The following is a 15,501-nucleotide window of genomic DNA, read 5'->3' as shown; positions in this document are numbered from 1 at the left end:
CCAAACACATGACTGCCTCGTCACTGTCTGAATGTACAGCCCCCTAGGTCTTAAAGGTATATGTCTCCAATGCTGACTGTATCCCTGAACACACAGAGATCTTATGGGATTAAAGGCGTGTGCCACCACCGCCACACTCTTGCTATGGCTCTAATAGCTCTGACCCCCAGACAACTTTATTTATTAACATACAATCAAAATAATAATTCTGTACAATTAGATTACCACCACACACATCTTTGACTTTTAAGGTTTATATTATAGACCAGTGTTGCACCAAATTGTGTCAGTTTTCTCTGACAAATGATCCTTCACCCTCTCCTTTTAACAAGACAGAGTGTGTGAACCAAAAAAAAAATCTCTTATTCCTTCGTGGTGCTACAGAAACCCAGAAACCCAGACGTGGGGAGTTGCGTTTCCTTCCTCACATGCTGCTTCTCCCCTGTTGCTCAGCCAGACATGAAGGCTTCTCTGCAGGCCTTCTGTTCATCAGTTGGCCCTGTGCCATGTGCCCTCTGTTTAAATGTTCGTGGTAGGCCGGGGGGGGGGGGGGGTGCACACCTTTAATCCCAGCACTAGGGAAGCAGAGGTGGGTGGATCTCTGTGAGTTCAAGGCCAGCCTGGTCTACAGAGTGAGTTCCAGGACAGCCAGGGCTACACAGAGAAACCCTGTCTCAGAAAGAAAAAAAAGTCTGTGGTGGATGACCTTATACCACACAACTGGCCTCAGAGCCTTGTGTCTCCAGAGAGATGTGGCATGGAGGGGCTCTCATCACTCCAAAGGCACGTTCAGCAATCTGAACTTGGGTATTTCTTAGGCAGAAGAGCCTGTCTTTTAGGTCCAAGTTTTTTGGTGTTTTAATCAGCTGTTTGCTTGTTTTTAATTTTAAGATAATTTTAAAAGAACGGCAAGAGAGAATGCAACAGCGACTGCAAGAAAATGCTATGGGTCTGACTGTGGCCAGTGACGATGCACAGGATGTAGAGAGCGGTGACCAGGCCCCCAAGCGGGGCCACTCCACAGGTACCAGTTTCTGTGTGCGTGCATCTGAAGTAATCCTTCAGGTGGGAGCTACCGTGAGCTGGTGAGCTGTGGTAGAAACTGGGACTCTGCCAGCCCCACCTGGGCCTTGTGGTAATGCAAGTTAACATGGAGCCTGGAGCATGTGGTTTCCACAACCTAGTTTTATAGGCAGAGGAGCCCCTTTCTGAGATTTGGTCCCGTGTGATGCTGGGAGCTCCAACCACAAGGCTATTTATATTTACCAAGTGTGTGAAACCTGGTGTCATAAAAAATTAATGTGTATGGTTTTCCAGGAGACTTTGTACGGAGTTGTACGTCATGGAGTGTACATAGTGCAAGTGTGTGTAGCTAAGGAACTTTTCACAGCGTGAGAAAACAACCCAGTGACCTCCCCAGGTCATCTAGTTAGAGGCCTGCCCCAGGAATACTGCCCAGCATGGTACCAGCCACAGAGCTATGACCTGGCACAGTGCAGCTGTGGTGTGTGCCGTGCTGACTCCACCTCCTTTTCTGCATGTAGAGCAGTACACTGCTCAGTACTACGTAGTATTTGCCTGGGTAAGTGTGCCCCGTGTAGGAGGACATCAAAGTCATTGGTAGAAATGAGTGTGCCCTGGGCAGTGCTGTTGGTGTCTCTAGAAGACATGGGCACTCACTTCCTGGAGTGGGCTTGCTGCCGGGGCCCCTGCCACACATCTCCAGGTATTCCGCAGTCAGCACCTGCATGGTTCAGCCTTGTCCAGAGCAGCGTCTTTTTGTGAGAACGTGGTGTTACCTAGTGATGTTAGCTTGCTTTCATTCTGGTGCTCTGTGGAAGTAACTGGTTGGACATGCCAAGTTATTGCTGACTCCATTTGGTATGTTACACATAGCCCCAGTCCAACACTCACAGGTGTTTTATTGTGGTTTGTGTTAGTTGTTTTGGTTTTGGTTTTCTGTGTTGCGTTGGTTTTTTGTTTTGGGTATTTTTGGCAGTGCTGGGGCTCACACCCACGGCAGACTAGCACTGCACTCCAGGCCCAGTGCTCCCATAGTTAGATGCAGGAGTTAGTTGGGTTTTTTGTTTGTTTGTTTGTTTGTTTGTTTTTGTTTTTCTTTAGTTTTTTTTGAGACAGGGTTTCTATGTATAGATTTGGTGCCTGGCCTGGATCTCGCTCTGTAGACCAGGCTGGCCTTGAACTCACAGAGATTGCCTGCCTGTGCCTCCCAAGTGCTGGGATTAAAGGCGTGTACCACCACCGCCCGGCAAGTTAGTTGTTTTTAGAAGGTTATTTGATAAAGGAATATAGCTCAGGTATTTAACATAAAAACTCTAACACTGCGTTGTTTGGTTTTGAGACAGTCTCATATTTGTGTTTCACACTAGCCTTAAGCTGACTACCTTAGGCCTTCCTTGAGCCTGGCGGTGGCAGTCCTCCTGCCTCGGCCTCATGCATGCTGCTAACCCTGGGGGGTTTTGTTTGAAGCATAGTCTCACTATGTAGCCCTAGCTAGCCTGGAATTTAGTATGTAGACCATTTGGCCCTGAACACACAGAGATCTCCTGCCTCTGCCTCCAGAGTGCTAGGATTAAAAGCATGCTCTGTTATGCTTTTTATACAATTTCCTAATATGCTAGTCTTTAGATTCCAAACATAAAAGGTAGAGTTTACTACTGAACTCTACACTTGATGGTAACTTTTCTGTATTTTAATAAACACAATGAAAATGAGTGAGTGAACAGACTTGGGAAGGGGAAGGGGGCATAGGAAAGACCATAAAGCTGCTCCAACAGTCCACACCAGTCTTCCTGCTCCCTCTGAGCCTGTATTTGTTCTTTTTGACTGGCTCTACAAGTTGGTAGATTGTTGGTATGTCTCTGGCATCAGACACATCTGCTCTACGGGCTGCTGTCTATGTGCCAGGCCTGGCAGGGGTGCACAGTGATTGTGTTTTTTTCTGTTTCCCTCTCTGAAGGTCCAGAGAAGACCGAAGAATCAGTGTCTTCTACACCTGTGATTGAGGGTGAGTCAGAAGAGCCGACTGGCACAGAGTTCAAGAGGGACCAAGAGGCCTGCCATCCTACCCTTGACAGTGCCACCTTCCCCAAGATCCACAGCCGCAGGTTCCGGGAGTGAGTGAGCATTGGCTGCTGGGGCTCGGGTTGGGGCTGACTCTGACTTCTCCCCCTGCAGAGGTATAATGGCACAGGCTGGAGTGTCTGGCCACAGTGTGTTTTAATCCTGTGCTTGAAATCAGCTGGGGAGCTAGTTATGCAGTAGGGTGGGGTGAGGACATCCTATTCCTATGTGTGTCTGCTGGTTCTGTGTACTGTGCTTCTGTCTTGCTGGTGATGATTGAAGAGGTATCCTTAGTCTGTTTTTGGAGTTGGGGTGGGGTGAAGTAGCGGTGATAATAACTGGGTCCTTCCATGGTTCAGTTTCACAGAAGTTTCTTTTCCCTCCATTCTTTTCTCTTACTTGTCTGTCTTTCTTTTTTCCTTTTTGTGTTTTACTTACCTTTTTTTGAGACAGACTTACTGTGTGGCCCAAGCTAGCGTTGGCCTTGAACTCATACTCTTATTTCCTCAGTCTCTGAATATTGGGGTTACAGGTATGAGCCACCATGCCTGGCTTCAGTTGAGTTCCCAGGGTATGATGCAGTCAACATTGCTCATAGCTCACAGGGCTCCTCAGGACAGCTTATCCAGGTACCTGTGTTCAGAGCAGGGTGACACAGAGGAGATAGGGCTGCATAAGGCATGCAGGGCAGGGCCTCCCCTGGCATTCCCCTTGGAGAGGGTTGCATCTACCCTTTGTGTCGCAAGCAGATCAGGAATTGCATGTTCCTGCTGAGAGCTGGTGTCTCCATGGCTTCTGTCTGATGCTGTCTGCATTCCCTGTGCCTGGGGTTCCTTTCAGCTACTGCAGCCAGATGCTTAGTAAAGAAGTAGATGCTTGTGTCACGGCTCTGCTCAAGGAACTGGTGCGCTTCCAAGACCGGATGTACCAGAAAGATCCTGTCAAGGCCAAGACCAAACGCCGGCTTGTGCTGGGGCTGCGGGAAGTCCTGAAACACCTGAAGCTCAAGAAGCTGAAATGCGTCATCATCTCTCCCAACTGTGAGAAGACACAGTCCAAAGGTGACAGACAGAACCCCACATCACAGGCTCCTGTGCCCCTGCCCAGTTTTCCGCCCTCACGGTCAGCCAGCACAGGGTCAGTGGGCATGTTGGCAGCTTGCTTCCAGCTTTAACAGAGCGGTCATTTCCCAGTGTCCTGTGAACTGAGCACCTACCTAATACTGACTCTAACCCCCTTCTGACCGAGGAACCACCTCTGAGACCAGCTAGCAGGCTTTCCTCTGATGGCGGCAGGGTAGAGCGAGCCTCTGCCGTGCAAGCCGCTGCTCTCGAGCTCAGTGAGGTTGCTGGGACCTGGCGGGCCTTTGGTCCTCTTTGCATTTGTTCTCTCTGTTTCACTCCTCTGTGCATCCTTGCTAATGTGGGCGTGTCACAGTAGTCCAGCAGTGGGCCTGGGCTGGAAGAAGGCTGTGTGTGAGGTGATAGTGAACTTGTCTATCCTCCTGTCATGGACATTTGCCTGTCCATGTTGTGCTCTGGGTTCCGTGGGGGAAGGAGTCATGAGAAAGAATGTCATCACTCCCACACACGCTCTTCAGCCTGGCACGGCACACAGGAAGTGAAGGGGATATCTTAGAACACATGAGCTGTCCCCCGTCCCATTCCTTTCTCCTGTGTGTAACCGTCAACTCAGCCCGAGTCACACTCTGAGGGAGCAGGTCCAGATCCTGATGCCAAGTCCTGAGCCATGATCTCAGGTTACCATTTACATCCCAGACCTTGGAGCAACAGTCTTAGATGTCTTCATGTGCAGCCCAGCAGCTCACCTCTGTGCTGGCTCAGTGCTGCTCCACCGTTACCCCCAGCCAAAACATGGCAGGGTTATAGCGACCTGCCAGGCTGGCAGTGTTTGGTAGTGCTAGATGGCCTCTCCAGGTCATGGGAGAGGAGGAGAAGACTGTTTTCTGGCTCTTGTCTACAGTGTACATCTATACAGACTAAACTGTGAAGTGGTCACACAAAGCCTGCTTATGGGAAAGGAGAGGCTGGGCTTCCTGCTCTCTAGCGACCTCAGCAGTTGACCCATAGGCAGACCTTGGAGTATTTACTTCCACAGCTCCAAGTAAGTGGTTTGGGTACCACTGCCTGGTGTGTTTTTACCTTCCTAACACCTCCACTTCCCAATAGAGGCTAATCGGATGTCCCTAGGAGGCTTTCTGCTTCCTGCTTGCGGGGGGCCAGGTCCCGGGGCAGGCTCGGCTGTCAGCTCCCTCTCTCAGCCCATTGTCACGCTGCTGTCGGAGGTATGGCCTGGGGCCCTGCATGTCTAGCCCTGCCTTTGCAGAGGGCTGTCTCTGCGCTTCCGTAGTCTCCTGAGGTTAAGGCTGTAGAGCAATGGCAGTGTGAGAATAGGCATGCGGGGAGCCTATTCTAGCTGGACCACACTTCCAGCTGTCCAGGAAGAGCTGCACAGCGCAGGATGCGCAGCATGTTTCCTGTGTCCCCTTCCCATACCCACACCGTTTTCGGAATTTCTCAAATCACAGTTGTAGGAAGCTGTAATATTTTAAAAGTTCAAGGTTAATGTGGAGTGAACATTTGATCTCTTTAGATCATGCTGTACCAAGAGCAGGGGTCGGGTTCAAGGTCAGTGTAGAGTTGACATTTAGTCACTTTAGATAAGCATGTAAAAGAGCAGGGGTCAAGGTCTTCTGCTCTGTTAGCATGTTAGTGTTCGGAAAGATGTTCATGGGCTTTGTGAGTTGACCCCTGTGGTCTTCTATTTCTGAGGTAAATGGGTAATTTCTTCATTTCCTTCTTGTTGGAGCATAGAGGTGTGTGACACCAGCACCCTGACTGACCTCCCCTCTGTTGGGCTTCCAGTGACCAGGTCTGTGACCTGTGCAAGTTGCTGCTTCATCTCCTCCCTGTGTTGGCCTTGCTGGTACCTCATCAGAAGCAGGCCCAAGGTAGAGATGACACAGAGCTGATACTGTGAGGCAGTCAGTCAGCAGCTGTCACAGAGTGGTGTTAGCTAACTCTTGGTTTTCCCTGAGCACAATGGGAATTGTGCAGTCTTACATTTTGGAGGTGTCTGGCTTAGAGAATTGATTCTTGCTTGTGGTTGGGACACGCTCTCTCCTAGTGGAATTTGGTATGAGCAGCTGACCTTATTGTGACCCTAGATGGGGTAGGTTGCTGTCTAAAGAGTTAGCATCAACCCCACGTCTGTGGACCTGTGCTTGTTTGACCAGGTGGACTGGACGACACACTGCACACTATCATCGATTGTGCCTGTGAGCAGAACATCCCCTTCGTGTTTGCACTTAACCGCAAGGCGCTGGGGCGTAGTCTGAACAAAGCAGTTCCTGTCAGCATCGTGGGGATCTTCAGCTACGACGGGGCCCAGGTGAGTTGGGGCCCAGCCTCTTAGCTCCTTGTCCATGGGAAGAAGTTGGGGTCATGGCCTATAATGTAAGCCTACCAACAGGCAGACCATCGCCTCTGTTAAGTTGGCCTTAAGGAGAATTCATCTCCAAGCAGAACCTTCACAGAAAGCAGTAGCCTTTGTCTCCATAATAGCACCAAGTGAAGGTCCTGAATTTGACTCTAGGTTTATCGCCAACCAAGAGGCACCACATGCCTCAAGATTTGTCCAGGCTCTTCATCTCCTGGCAGCACTCACAAGCAGAGACCCACAACCCATGTTACCACCACCTTACTGTCTACAATGTGCTTTCTTGTGCTCAAGGACCAGTTCCACAAGATGGTTGAGCTGACCATGGCAGCCCGGCAGGCATACAAGACCATGTTGGAGACGGTGCGGCAGGAGCTGGCAGGACAGCCTGGGCCTCAGACCCCTCCCAGCCCACCCATACAGGGCCCCATCCAGTCCACTGAAGAAGGCCCCCTAGCCTCCACTGGAAAAGAACCACACTATAGTGAGTGCTCTGGGGAGGGGACCTCTGAGTTCCATGTTAATCAGAGCCTCGGGAGGTTAGGAGAGCAGCATGGCACTGATGCCTTCAGACCAGCTGCGGTGGGCCATGGTAGGTCCAGGCAGGACTGAATCCATCACTCTAGCCCATTGCTTCTGAGATCTTAATCATCAGATGTCAGAAGTTGCAAGGTTATTCATGGTCTTACACTTTGAGCTAAATGTCACCTGAGCTAAGGACAGCTATGCCTAAGACCAACTTGGGAGGGCAAGTGAATTCTCAGTGCCACTGTTCACTGAGGTATGCTCTTTGGGGGCTATGATTGATACTGGTCATTAAGGGGAGAGCCAGCCTAGCAAGTGGGGAAGAGTGAGTAGAGCTGGCCAGGGACATATGAGCAAAGGGAACAGCTGGTAACATCTGTAACTCATGCCACTTCCTTGCTGCCTCTGCTGGAGTTCTGTCACTTGGGCTGTTTTCCTGTTTCAGTTGAGATTTGGCGAAAGCACCTGGAAGCATACAGTCAGCGTGCCTTGGAGCTGGAAGACTCACTGGAGGCATCAACTTCTCAGATGATGAACTTGAATTTATAAGAAGAGTTCTTGCCTGTGTGTCTATGTATTGGGTAAGGATGGGGGAGGCAGGAAAAAGACTTCCTTCTCAATTCTTTACTGACCTGATGTAGTTTATGTGACTGTTGAATTGGAAACTCACTGGCCTAAGGGCAAAGGAAGCAGCTGGTGTAGGCTGTGAGTCCATCAGGTGGACACAGATAGACTGGTGAGAGCCTTTCCTAAGAGCCCGTGATTCAGCTTTGCTTCTCTCTGCACACTGGATCTGGAAAATGCTGGAGAACGTGGTCCTGGCTACTGTGGCTGCCTGGGAAACACTCCGTTACAAAGCCACTGAATCGGTGAGAGGAGGTGGGGCAGGGATGATGCTTCCTGTGGGGACTGTGGAAGGCCCTTTCTCAGGGCTTGGGGCCCTGCCACTTTGTGCTGCCAAGGATGTGCTAAAATGAGCCTCAGAAGAAAATTAGTTTCTAACATGACTTTTTGACATAAATTAATCCTTTTAGTTTTTATTTTCCAAAGAAGCAGTATATATCAAATTTGTAGATTTCAGTTTGGTATCTACAAATCTTTTTAATGAACATACAATGAATGTGGTTTCTGTCTTAGAGGACAGAGCTTGCTTGCTTATTTTCTCTGCAAGTGAGAGGGCTTATTTATTTTGAATAAAGAGTGATTATTTAATTTCATCTCAGACTCCGGTGATCTCAGGTCAGTGACGTTAGTCTCACTGGTTATTCCCACTGGAATTCCTTACCGAGTTGTTCCTCTTTGACCCTGCTAAGGTCTGACAGGTACAGTCACCATACCCAGCCCCAGAACCAGGGACTGCCGAACCCTCAGACCTTTGCTCGTGTCTCTTTGGCCAAGTCTGCCCCGTGTCAGGAAAGATTTTTTTTACTATCTGCCTGCCAAGAAACACGTACTGGCTTTGGGAATTGTGTTGGCAGAATTCAGATGCACTCATGTTGTCTCCGAGAAGTAAGTGAGTGGTCTGTGATGAGAAGTGGAAGCAGAGACTGAGTCAGAAATGGCATGCTAACGTAGTGCTGGCCATGGGGCCTGGGCTTGCTGCAGCAAGTACCGACTGCCGTCTGGAGCTTGTGGTCGGTTCAGGCCCTATGTTGACACTCCGTCAGTGTGGGAATGATTTGATGGCCAGGTCAGCAGGACAGAGAGGACCTTGTCTTTTCCCATCCATGTCGGTAGGCAGGAAATTGGTTGTAGGAAGTTTGGAAATAGATTATTTGAGGAGAAAAGCTGTGAAATTAGTTTATGGGGATTTTTTTTAAAGTACCCTGTCAGCTACATTCAGCAGGTCGAATTCTGAAATTTGATAGGACAAAAAAATGATCTGAAATGTCTCCTGATCTGAGAGCCTTCTGCCCTGAGCTTGCTTGTCTGTGGTATATGTTTGCTAATCTAGGCTTCTGGCCCATGCAAGAGCCCAAGCTCTTCTCATTCTGCTTCTAGAAGTCCTCGGCATTTGACCTCACCAGGTCCCCTCCTGTGGCACCATGGTTGTGTCCTCATAGAGAACTCTGGCTGAGGCCAGTGCTTAGATGAAGTCAGCTAGTCTCTCTCGGCCTCCACTGTGCCAAGGGTGCCCGTGGCATCAGGTCGCAGGGATGACCACCAAACTGAGCGCAGGTGCAGTGCCTGCTCTTGTTGCAGCTAAACAGCGATTTCTTTCTCCTTCTTTCCAGACAGGGTTTCTCTGTATAGCCCTGGCTGCTTTGTAGAGCAGGCTGGCCTCAAAGAGAAATCCTCCTGCCTCTGCCTCCTGAGTGCTGGAATTAAAGGCGTGCGCCCCCTGGCTGAAGAGGGAATCTTAATAGGCACATCGCTGGCAGACCGTTCACTGCAGCCCAGACTGCAGGGGAGATCCAGGAGGCATCGACAAGGCAAGGGCCTGGGCACTTTATCATGGCTGACGCCACACCTCAAATATAATGGTGAAAATATTCTATAAAAGAATTCCCTTGCCAAGGTATGCTGGTGCTACAGCTGTGGTTAGTGTGCATTGGCCAGATGGGTGAGTAGGTGTCAGGCAGTGTCTAGAGGAGGGGACAGTACACATGACCACCGGAGTGTCTCTGCTTATTGGCCTCAGGATCCTTTTTCACACTGGGCTGAGGAGGGACCAGATCCCTCACACCTGGAAGGTTACCTGAATCATTTGTCCCAGAAAGAAGGGACATTGAGCAGGCTGAGCAAGCCGTGTCTACAGGGATCATAGAGGGGTGTGGCTTTGTTTTGAACAGAGTTTTAGGTTTTATGATTGACAAGAAGAGACATGTCTACCAAGATTAAAGGCTGAGCATCTCTTGGGCCACGCCTTCCCAGGTCACACCCACCCACAAGCTTCAAAGACTGTAATATAAAGACTTGGAAGCACCTACAAGACACGCTTACTCAGCACTGGCAAAACAGTTTAATACGGCACCAGAAGGTTTGCATAATTGACCTGTTTGGCTTTTCTACCTCAGAAGTGGAGTGCTGACAGGGTAAACATGGGTGGGAACCACTGTGCTTTGGAAAACAGCCTTGTGTTCTGAGATTAGTGAAGAGCAGTTGCACTCAAGGTTTAAGGCAAAATATTCTCACATGAAATCTCACCTCTCCTATCCCAGGGTGGACCCTGGAACAAAATGAATGACCTGTTTACTAAGTGGCCACATCTGCAGACTTGACTTAGATGCACAAAACCAGAGCAGAGATTAGCTGTGCTGACCCTGGGGGAGGGGCAAGAGTGAGCAGTGAAGTCCTGGGGATAATGCAGGGGTGGCCGCTGCTGGGTGAGCTGTACACAATGCTCTATCAACTGCTTGGATGTGGAGCCTCCTAAACAGCTCAGCTACCTATGTCCGCCAGGTAACTGACCCTTCAGTTACGTAAGCCGCTAACATAAAAGGGTCCTGGTCTCTGTCCCATGCCCACTGGGGTTCTGGCCTAGAGATTCCCAGCTTCTAGGAGGGGTCACTCAGACAGTGGCCAGTGGCTGTGTGTGTGGAGCCAACCAAGACGAAACAGCGTGGTGCCACAGGTGCTGGTGCCTTTATCAGGTATGTCTGCAGCTGGTGTCAACAAGGTCAGTTGGGATCTGTTAAGGACGGCCTCAGGTGACTAGAAGTTATCCTTGCTGCAGCTCTCCTAAAAAAAAAAAAAAGCAAAGTTGAGTTTGTGGCCTAATAGAATAGGCAGAAGCCACCCACCCAGGGTGTAAGGGTAAGAGTACTAAAGTGGTACCCCGAGGACTTGGGGGCAAAAGCAGCAGCCTGTGTGCTCAGGCTCCTGATCTCCTGCTCCAGACAGGTGAGCCAAGCATCCTGCCTTCACATAGGGGCTGCTGTCACACGGCTGAGTTGACAGCATCTCCTAGTGTCGCAGAGGACCTTGAAGGGGAGATCTCTCTGTGCAGGTTCTGAGGAGAGGACTCGGAACACTGTTGACAGCCTGGCAGTCATCTAACCCACATGCTTAGGCCTCCCCAGGATAGAGCTCACCATTTGTGTGCGGTAGCTCATCTCATGGTAAACCCTGGCCAAGGTACAGCACAGTGACTTGAGCCTATGTGAAGGCACCCTGCCTGGGGATGCCCTCATTTCTGCAGGCTTGTAGGTAGTGACAACCCTACCAGGGCTGTGCCAGGACACCCCTCTCCCGTTCCGCAGCAGCAGCTAGTCTCCTGCTCTCATGGAAGCCCTGAGTTCCAGGAGACCTGTCCAGGGGCTGGGCAGCAGATAGTTACTGGCCTGTACATGGCCTACAAACCTATTTTGGTCTCCTCTGCCACCTTGATTCTGCTAGCCTCAGTGACAGCCCAGATTTCCCCTAGCGCAGTAGAGAAGCAGAGCTTCTCTAAAGGCTGAGAAGAAGCCAGAGGGGCTCACTGGCAAAATAGGGGTTCTCTGCAAAGGCTCCCTGGCGGCCCGGTACGTACCCATGCCTTCCTCCAGCTCTGCATCATCCGATCATGTTCACCAGCCACAGCACGCCATGCAGAGAGCTCCTGGCTCCATTTTTCTTGCTGGAATGCCTCTGGAAGACAAGCAGAGTCAAGGTCACAGCTTTGCAGACCTCTGGAGTGCTGTAGGTGCACACTGTCCATCAAGACCACACCATAGGCTGAGGAATCTTCTTGCTGGCCTGAGTGACCACAGCAGAGCTCTGGGGTACCAGTGGACTTTGCATTTCATTACGGGTTGGGTTTTTTGGTTTTGGGGGGTTTTTTTGGTTTTTTTTTTTTTTTTTTTTTTTTTTTTTGAGATAGTTTTGCTTCTTTGATCTAGTTGGCCTTGAACTCTCTCTAGCCCAGGCTGGACCTAAACTTGAAATCCTGCTTCGGCCTTTCTAGTTCTGGGATTCCAAGTATGTGCCATCTCACAGTCACTATCTCCACTCACCCCCTTTCTTCCAGCCACAGCTCTGTTGGCAACTGCCCTCTACATCCCATTGTCACTTCCTGGGTGGCAGAGACCCCCACATTGCTGGTGAACTTGTAGACCCCTTCAGTAAAAGCAGGTGCTTAAGCTCAAAATTCAGCTTAGCTCTCACCAAAATTGGTAGCATCTGGGGAAGCCAGCATGGCTGTGGACTCAGGGGTTGGGGGAGATTTCCCTCGCCTCTCACTCTCCATGGTCCCCTAGGTGTGCTTTCTGGACTCTGAAAACAAACTCAACAGTATGTAAGGGTGGAGTTCACCATGTCTCTGAACTGCTCCTGTGCCACCAGGGCCAGAGATAGTCCCATGAACACGACCCATGCAGCATGGAGAACAACTGGTAATGCCCCAGTGGTCATTCAGAATGCCATGGGAGCCCCTAATGAAGCCCAGACCTGCTGGTCACGGGAAAAGGGAGCTAGTTCTTCCCAGCGATCCTCGGGGCTCTGGAGACTGATTCTGACAGCACAGCGCAGTGCGGCCCCCTCCAACTAACAGAATCACTTCACCCTGCTGCAGCTTTGCTGGACCTGCAAACACTTGATTAATACAGATTAATACTGAACTGTCCTAGCATGGTTGTATCCTATAATCCGTGTGTGTGTGTGTGTGTGTGTGTGTGTGTGTGTGTGTGTGTGTGTGTGTTTTAGCTTGGGTGCGGCATTGTCATTTCTGCTCTTCATTAGCTGCTCACCTTGGGCAATGCTTGGCCTTTGTGGGCTTCTGTCTCAGCATCAGTTATTTCTTCATCCTTGTGAATTAGCTTCCCACTGCCTGGTACCTCCCTGGTAACTTTGTAGTTGATTGCTAGTGCTGCCCTAACTCCTGATGAGAATTTGAAAATCACAGGTCCCTTCTGCTGATTCTGGTTCATCCTGATGGCCAAGCATCAGGCCAATGCTCAGATGTGGACAGTGAACTGTTGTTTTCTTTAAAAACCCACTAAAGGACAGCCAAGGAACTTTTTATTTTATGTGTGTAAAACTGTGAAGAGAGTAATAAAGGAAGCTGCAGGGGATCTGGAAAGTAGAAAACAGACACAGCTGCTGTCCCAAGACTACCTCACAGCAAGGCCTGCGGTGCAATGCTGGGTCATCTGGATATGGGAGCGGGGAGCATGCTAAGGTGCCTATGGCTTCAAAGACTGCCCAACCAGGGACCACCCTCCCTCTGCCCTAGAACACATCAAAAGGTCTGTGGATTGGGTCCATAGCCAGCAGAATCGGTGGTCACTGAGGGAGGAAGCCCTGCCTCTTTCCCCAGTTAAGTCTCTAGATCCCTAACCCAGCTAAGCCTTGCTGTGCCCTGTTATTTGTTCTAGGTGTGGGCAACTCCTGGGTTTTGATGCTGAGTCCCACCTCTGCTGAGACAACTCACATTCTGTAAGAGGCAGGGGAAGGTGGGGATTGTAGCGTGCTCAATGGGAGAAGGGGGGGGGGGAGGCCGGCCCGTGCGCGCCTCATCCTTCAGCACCATGCACAGCATCACCTGCAGGGGACTTCTGAGCTCCTCACCCTGCAGTTCTGACCACTGGCTTCCTGGTGAGCCCCAAGCCATGCAGATGCTACTTGGTCCAGATCACACACTTTGAAAAAGGCAACTTGGAGAGAAGAAAAGTGGTGCAAATGAAGTCTATCCATGTTGTCTAAGGCAGAAGAGCACCTGCTGTAACCAGCAGAATGCAATAAAACCAAAAACTTCATTTCTAAATGACCCAATGCCTCATTAAGGTTTAGAAGGTAAAGTTGAGAAAATGTATGAGGAAGTAGAAAAGTTAAGAGATGACAGGAAAGAATAAGGTAGCTCCTTAGAGGAGCAGTCCAGCTCTCACATTGTGGGAAAAAATCCTGCACAGTAGAAGGGGAATAGTGAACAGAGCCATGCCCCAGCGCTGGGGGGCAAGTGCTCCCTATTCAGTGGGCCCTAGAAAGTGAAAAGACTAAGCCATTTTGAATTGTCACTGAGAAAACAAGCTTCCAGAGAAAATAATAAAGGCCTCAGGTAACAGACACACAGTGAGACTCTGTCTCAAAAAAGTGGGGGGAAGGCTCAGGTGAAGGACCCAGCACCACCGAACTGGGACCTCAGATGCCAGAATGGTGTCTGGACTGTCTGCATACCCAACTAGACCAGCACACAGGGATCAAGCTTTTGGTTTTTTGTTTGTTTCTTAAACTTCCATACCTGTTCTATGAGGTATGCCACAAGACCACATTTAAAAAAAAACAAAACAGCAGCTCAAGCCAGGCGGTGGTGGCACAAGCTTTAATCACAGCACTCGAGAGGCAGAGCCAGGTGGATCTCTGAGTTTGAGGCCAGCCTGGTCTACAGAGGGAGATCCAGGACAGACACCAAAACTATGCAGAGAAACCGTCTCGGAAAAAAAAAAAGAAAAGAAAAGAAAAGAAAAGAAAAACAAACCCAAAACACACACACACACACACACACACAAAAAAAAAAAAAAAAACAAAACCAGCAGCTCAATAAAAGAACACATGGAAATCAGACCCTTGATCCAGCATGAAGACAGAACTCTGGCTTCAAAGTGATGAGAAATCCAAAACCAGGTATGCAAACCTGTAATCTTAGCATTCAGGCAGCTGAGGCAGGAGGATCACAGGAAACCTGGTTTGGACTGCAGAGTGAGGGATTGTCTCAAAAAGCCATCCCAAAGTAAGACCTCGGCTCTTCTGACAGGCAGATAATGGAAGATTTCTAGGTTGGTAACAAGCCAGGGTGTTTAATGCTCAAATGAGCAGCTGGTATTGAGTTTATGGTAGCTAAGTACTCTGCAACTGGAAGTCAGCCTCATGAGGGATGGTACAGGAAAGAGAGGCGTGTGCGTGTGCGTGCGTGCGTGCGTGCGTGCGTGCGTGCGTGCGTGCGTGCGTGCGTGCGAGAGAGAGAGAACGCAACCCCAGGCTCACTGGGGCTTGGAGCTCACTGACTTGGCTAGGCTGGTGGTTGTTAGGCCATGAGCCTCTACCTGTCTTTGCCTCCCCAGCAATGGAATCACAAATGCATGCCATCGCACCCAGGTTTTTACTACTACATTCTTCTATTGAGAGAGAGTACACACACATGTTCACCTGTGTGTAAGTCAAAGAACAACTTGGAGTCAGCTCTGTTTCCACTACATGGACCCCAGGGATCAAACTAGGTCATCAGGGAATCACTTTACCCCTTGGGCCTTGCAAACCCCACACTCAGTTTTTCACTTAGGTTCTGGGGGTCAAACCTGGGTCCTCATGTTTGCAGGGCAGGCACTTTGTCAAGAGCCTCATCTTCCAGCCTCCGCTGTCCTGGTAACACGAATCCCACTTCTCTCATGGGGAAGTGGGGGACAGGAAGTATTAGTATACATGGTGTGTATGTGTGTTATGTAAGTAGCTCTGCACGTGTAACCATGTGTGTAGCATGTGCATCTCTGTCTGGTATGTATGCATGTGTGTGCAGGCATA

At 49.8% G+C, this 15,501-nt stretch overlaps 2 protein-coding genes and 1 long non-coding RNA gene across 8 annotated transcripts in view; 2 read left to right on the top strand and 1 right to left on the bottom strand.

Moving 5' to 3' along the window:
- Positions 1-8,285, top strand: part of Secisbp2 (SECIS binding protein 2) — a 28,197-nt gene extending 19,912 nt beyond the window's left edge. For all 4 annotated transcript variants that reach the window (XM_028863807.2, XM_028863806.2, XM_028863805.2 and 1 more), the window contains 6 exons: positions 892-1,024; positions 2,981-3,137; positions 3,925-4,145; positions 6,341-6,495; positions 6,838-7,027; positions 7,514-8,285. In XM_028863807.2, coding sequence (XP_028719640.1) covers positions 892-1,024; positions 2,981-3,137; positions 3,925-4,145; positions 6,341-6,495; positions 6,838-7,027; positions 7,514-7,617 — 960 coding nt within the window. In that variant the 3' untranslated portion in view covers positions 7,618-8,285. The remainder of the gene's footprint in view (positions 1-891; positions 1,025-2,980; positions 3,138-3,924; positions 4,146-6,340; positions 6,496-6,837; positions 7,028-7,513) is intronic.
- A 1,722-nt stretch (positions 8,286-10,007) lies between these two features.
- Positions 10,008-15,501, bottom strand: part of Sema4d (semaphorin 4D) — a 105,567-nt gene continuing 100,073 nt past the window's right edge. For 2 of the 3 annotated variants that reach the window (XM_028863804.2, XM_037205731.1), the window contains 2 exons: positions 11,540-11,637; positions 10,008-10,749 (listed from right to left, as the gene is read on the bottom strand). In XM_028863804.2, the coding sequence (XP_028719637.1) occupies positions 10,723-10,749; positions 11,540-11,637 (125 nt within the window). In that variant the 3' untranslated portion in view covers positions 10,008-10,722. The remainder of the gene's footprint in view (positions 10,750-11,539; positions 11,638-15,501) is intronic. The other variant, XM_037205729.1, reaches the window with a different exon arrangement.
- LOC119088004 lies at positions 11,857-14,266 on the top strand. Its single transcript, XR_005091559.1, has 2 exons — positions 11,857-13,232; positions 13,362-14,266. It is a non-coding gene; the product is annotated as an uncharacterized LOC119088004 (long non-coding RNA).

This window comes from Peromyscus leucopus, chromosome 5, assembly GCF_004664715.2.
Source record: "Peromyscus leucopus breed LL Stock chromosome 5, UCI_PerLeu_2.1, whole genome shotgun sequence".
NCBI lineage: Eukaryota > Metazoa > Chordata > Mammalia > Rodentia > Cricetidae > Peromyscus > Peromyscus leucopus.
This window is presented reverse-complemented; position numbering and strand designations above follow the sequence as displayed.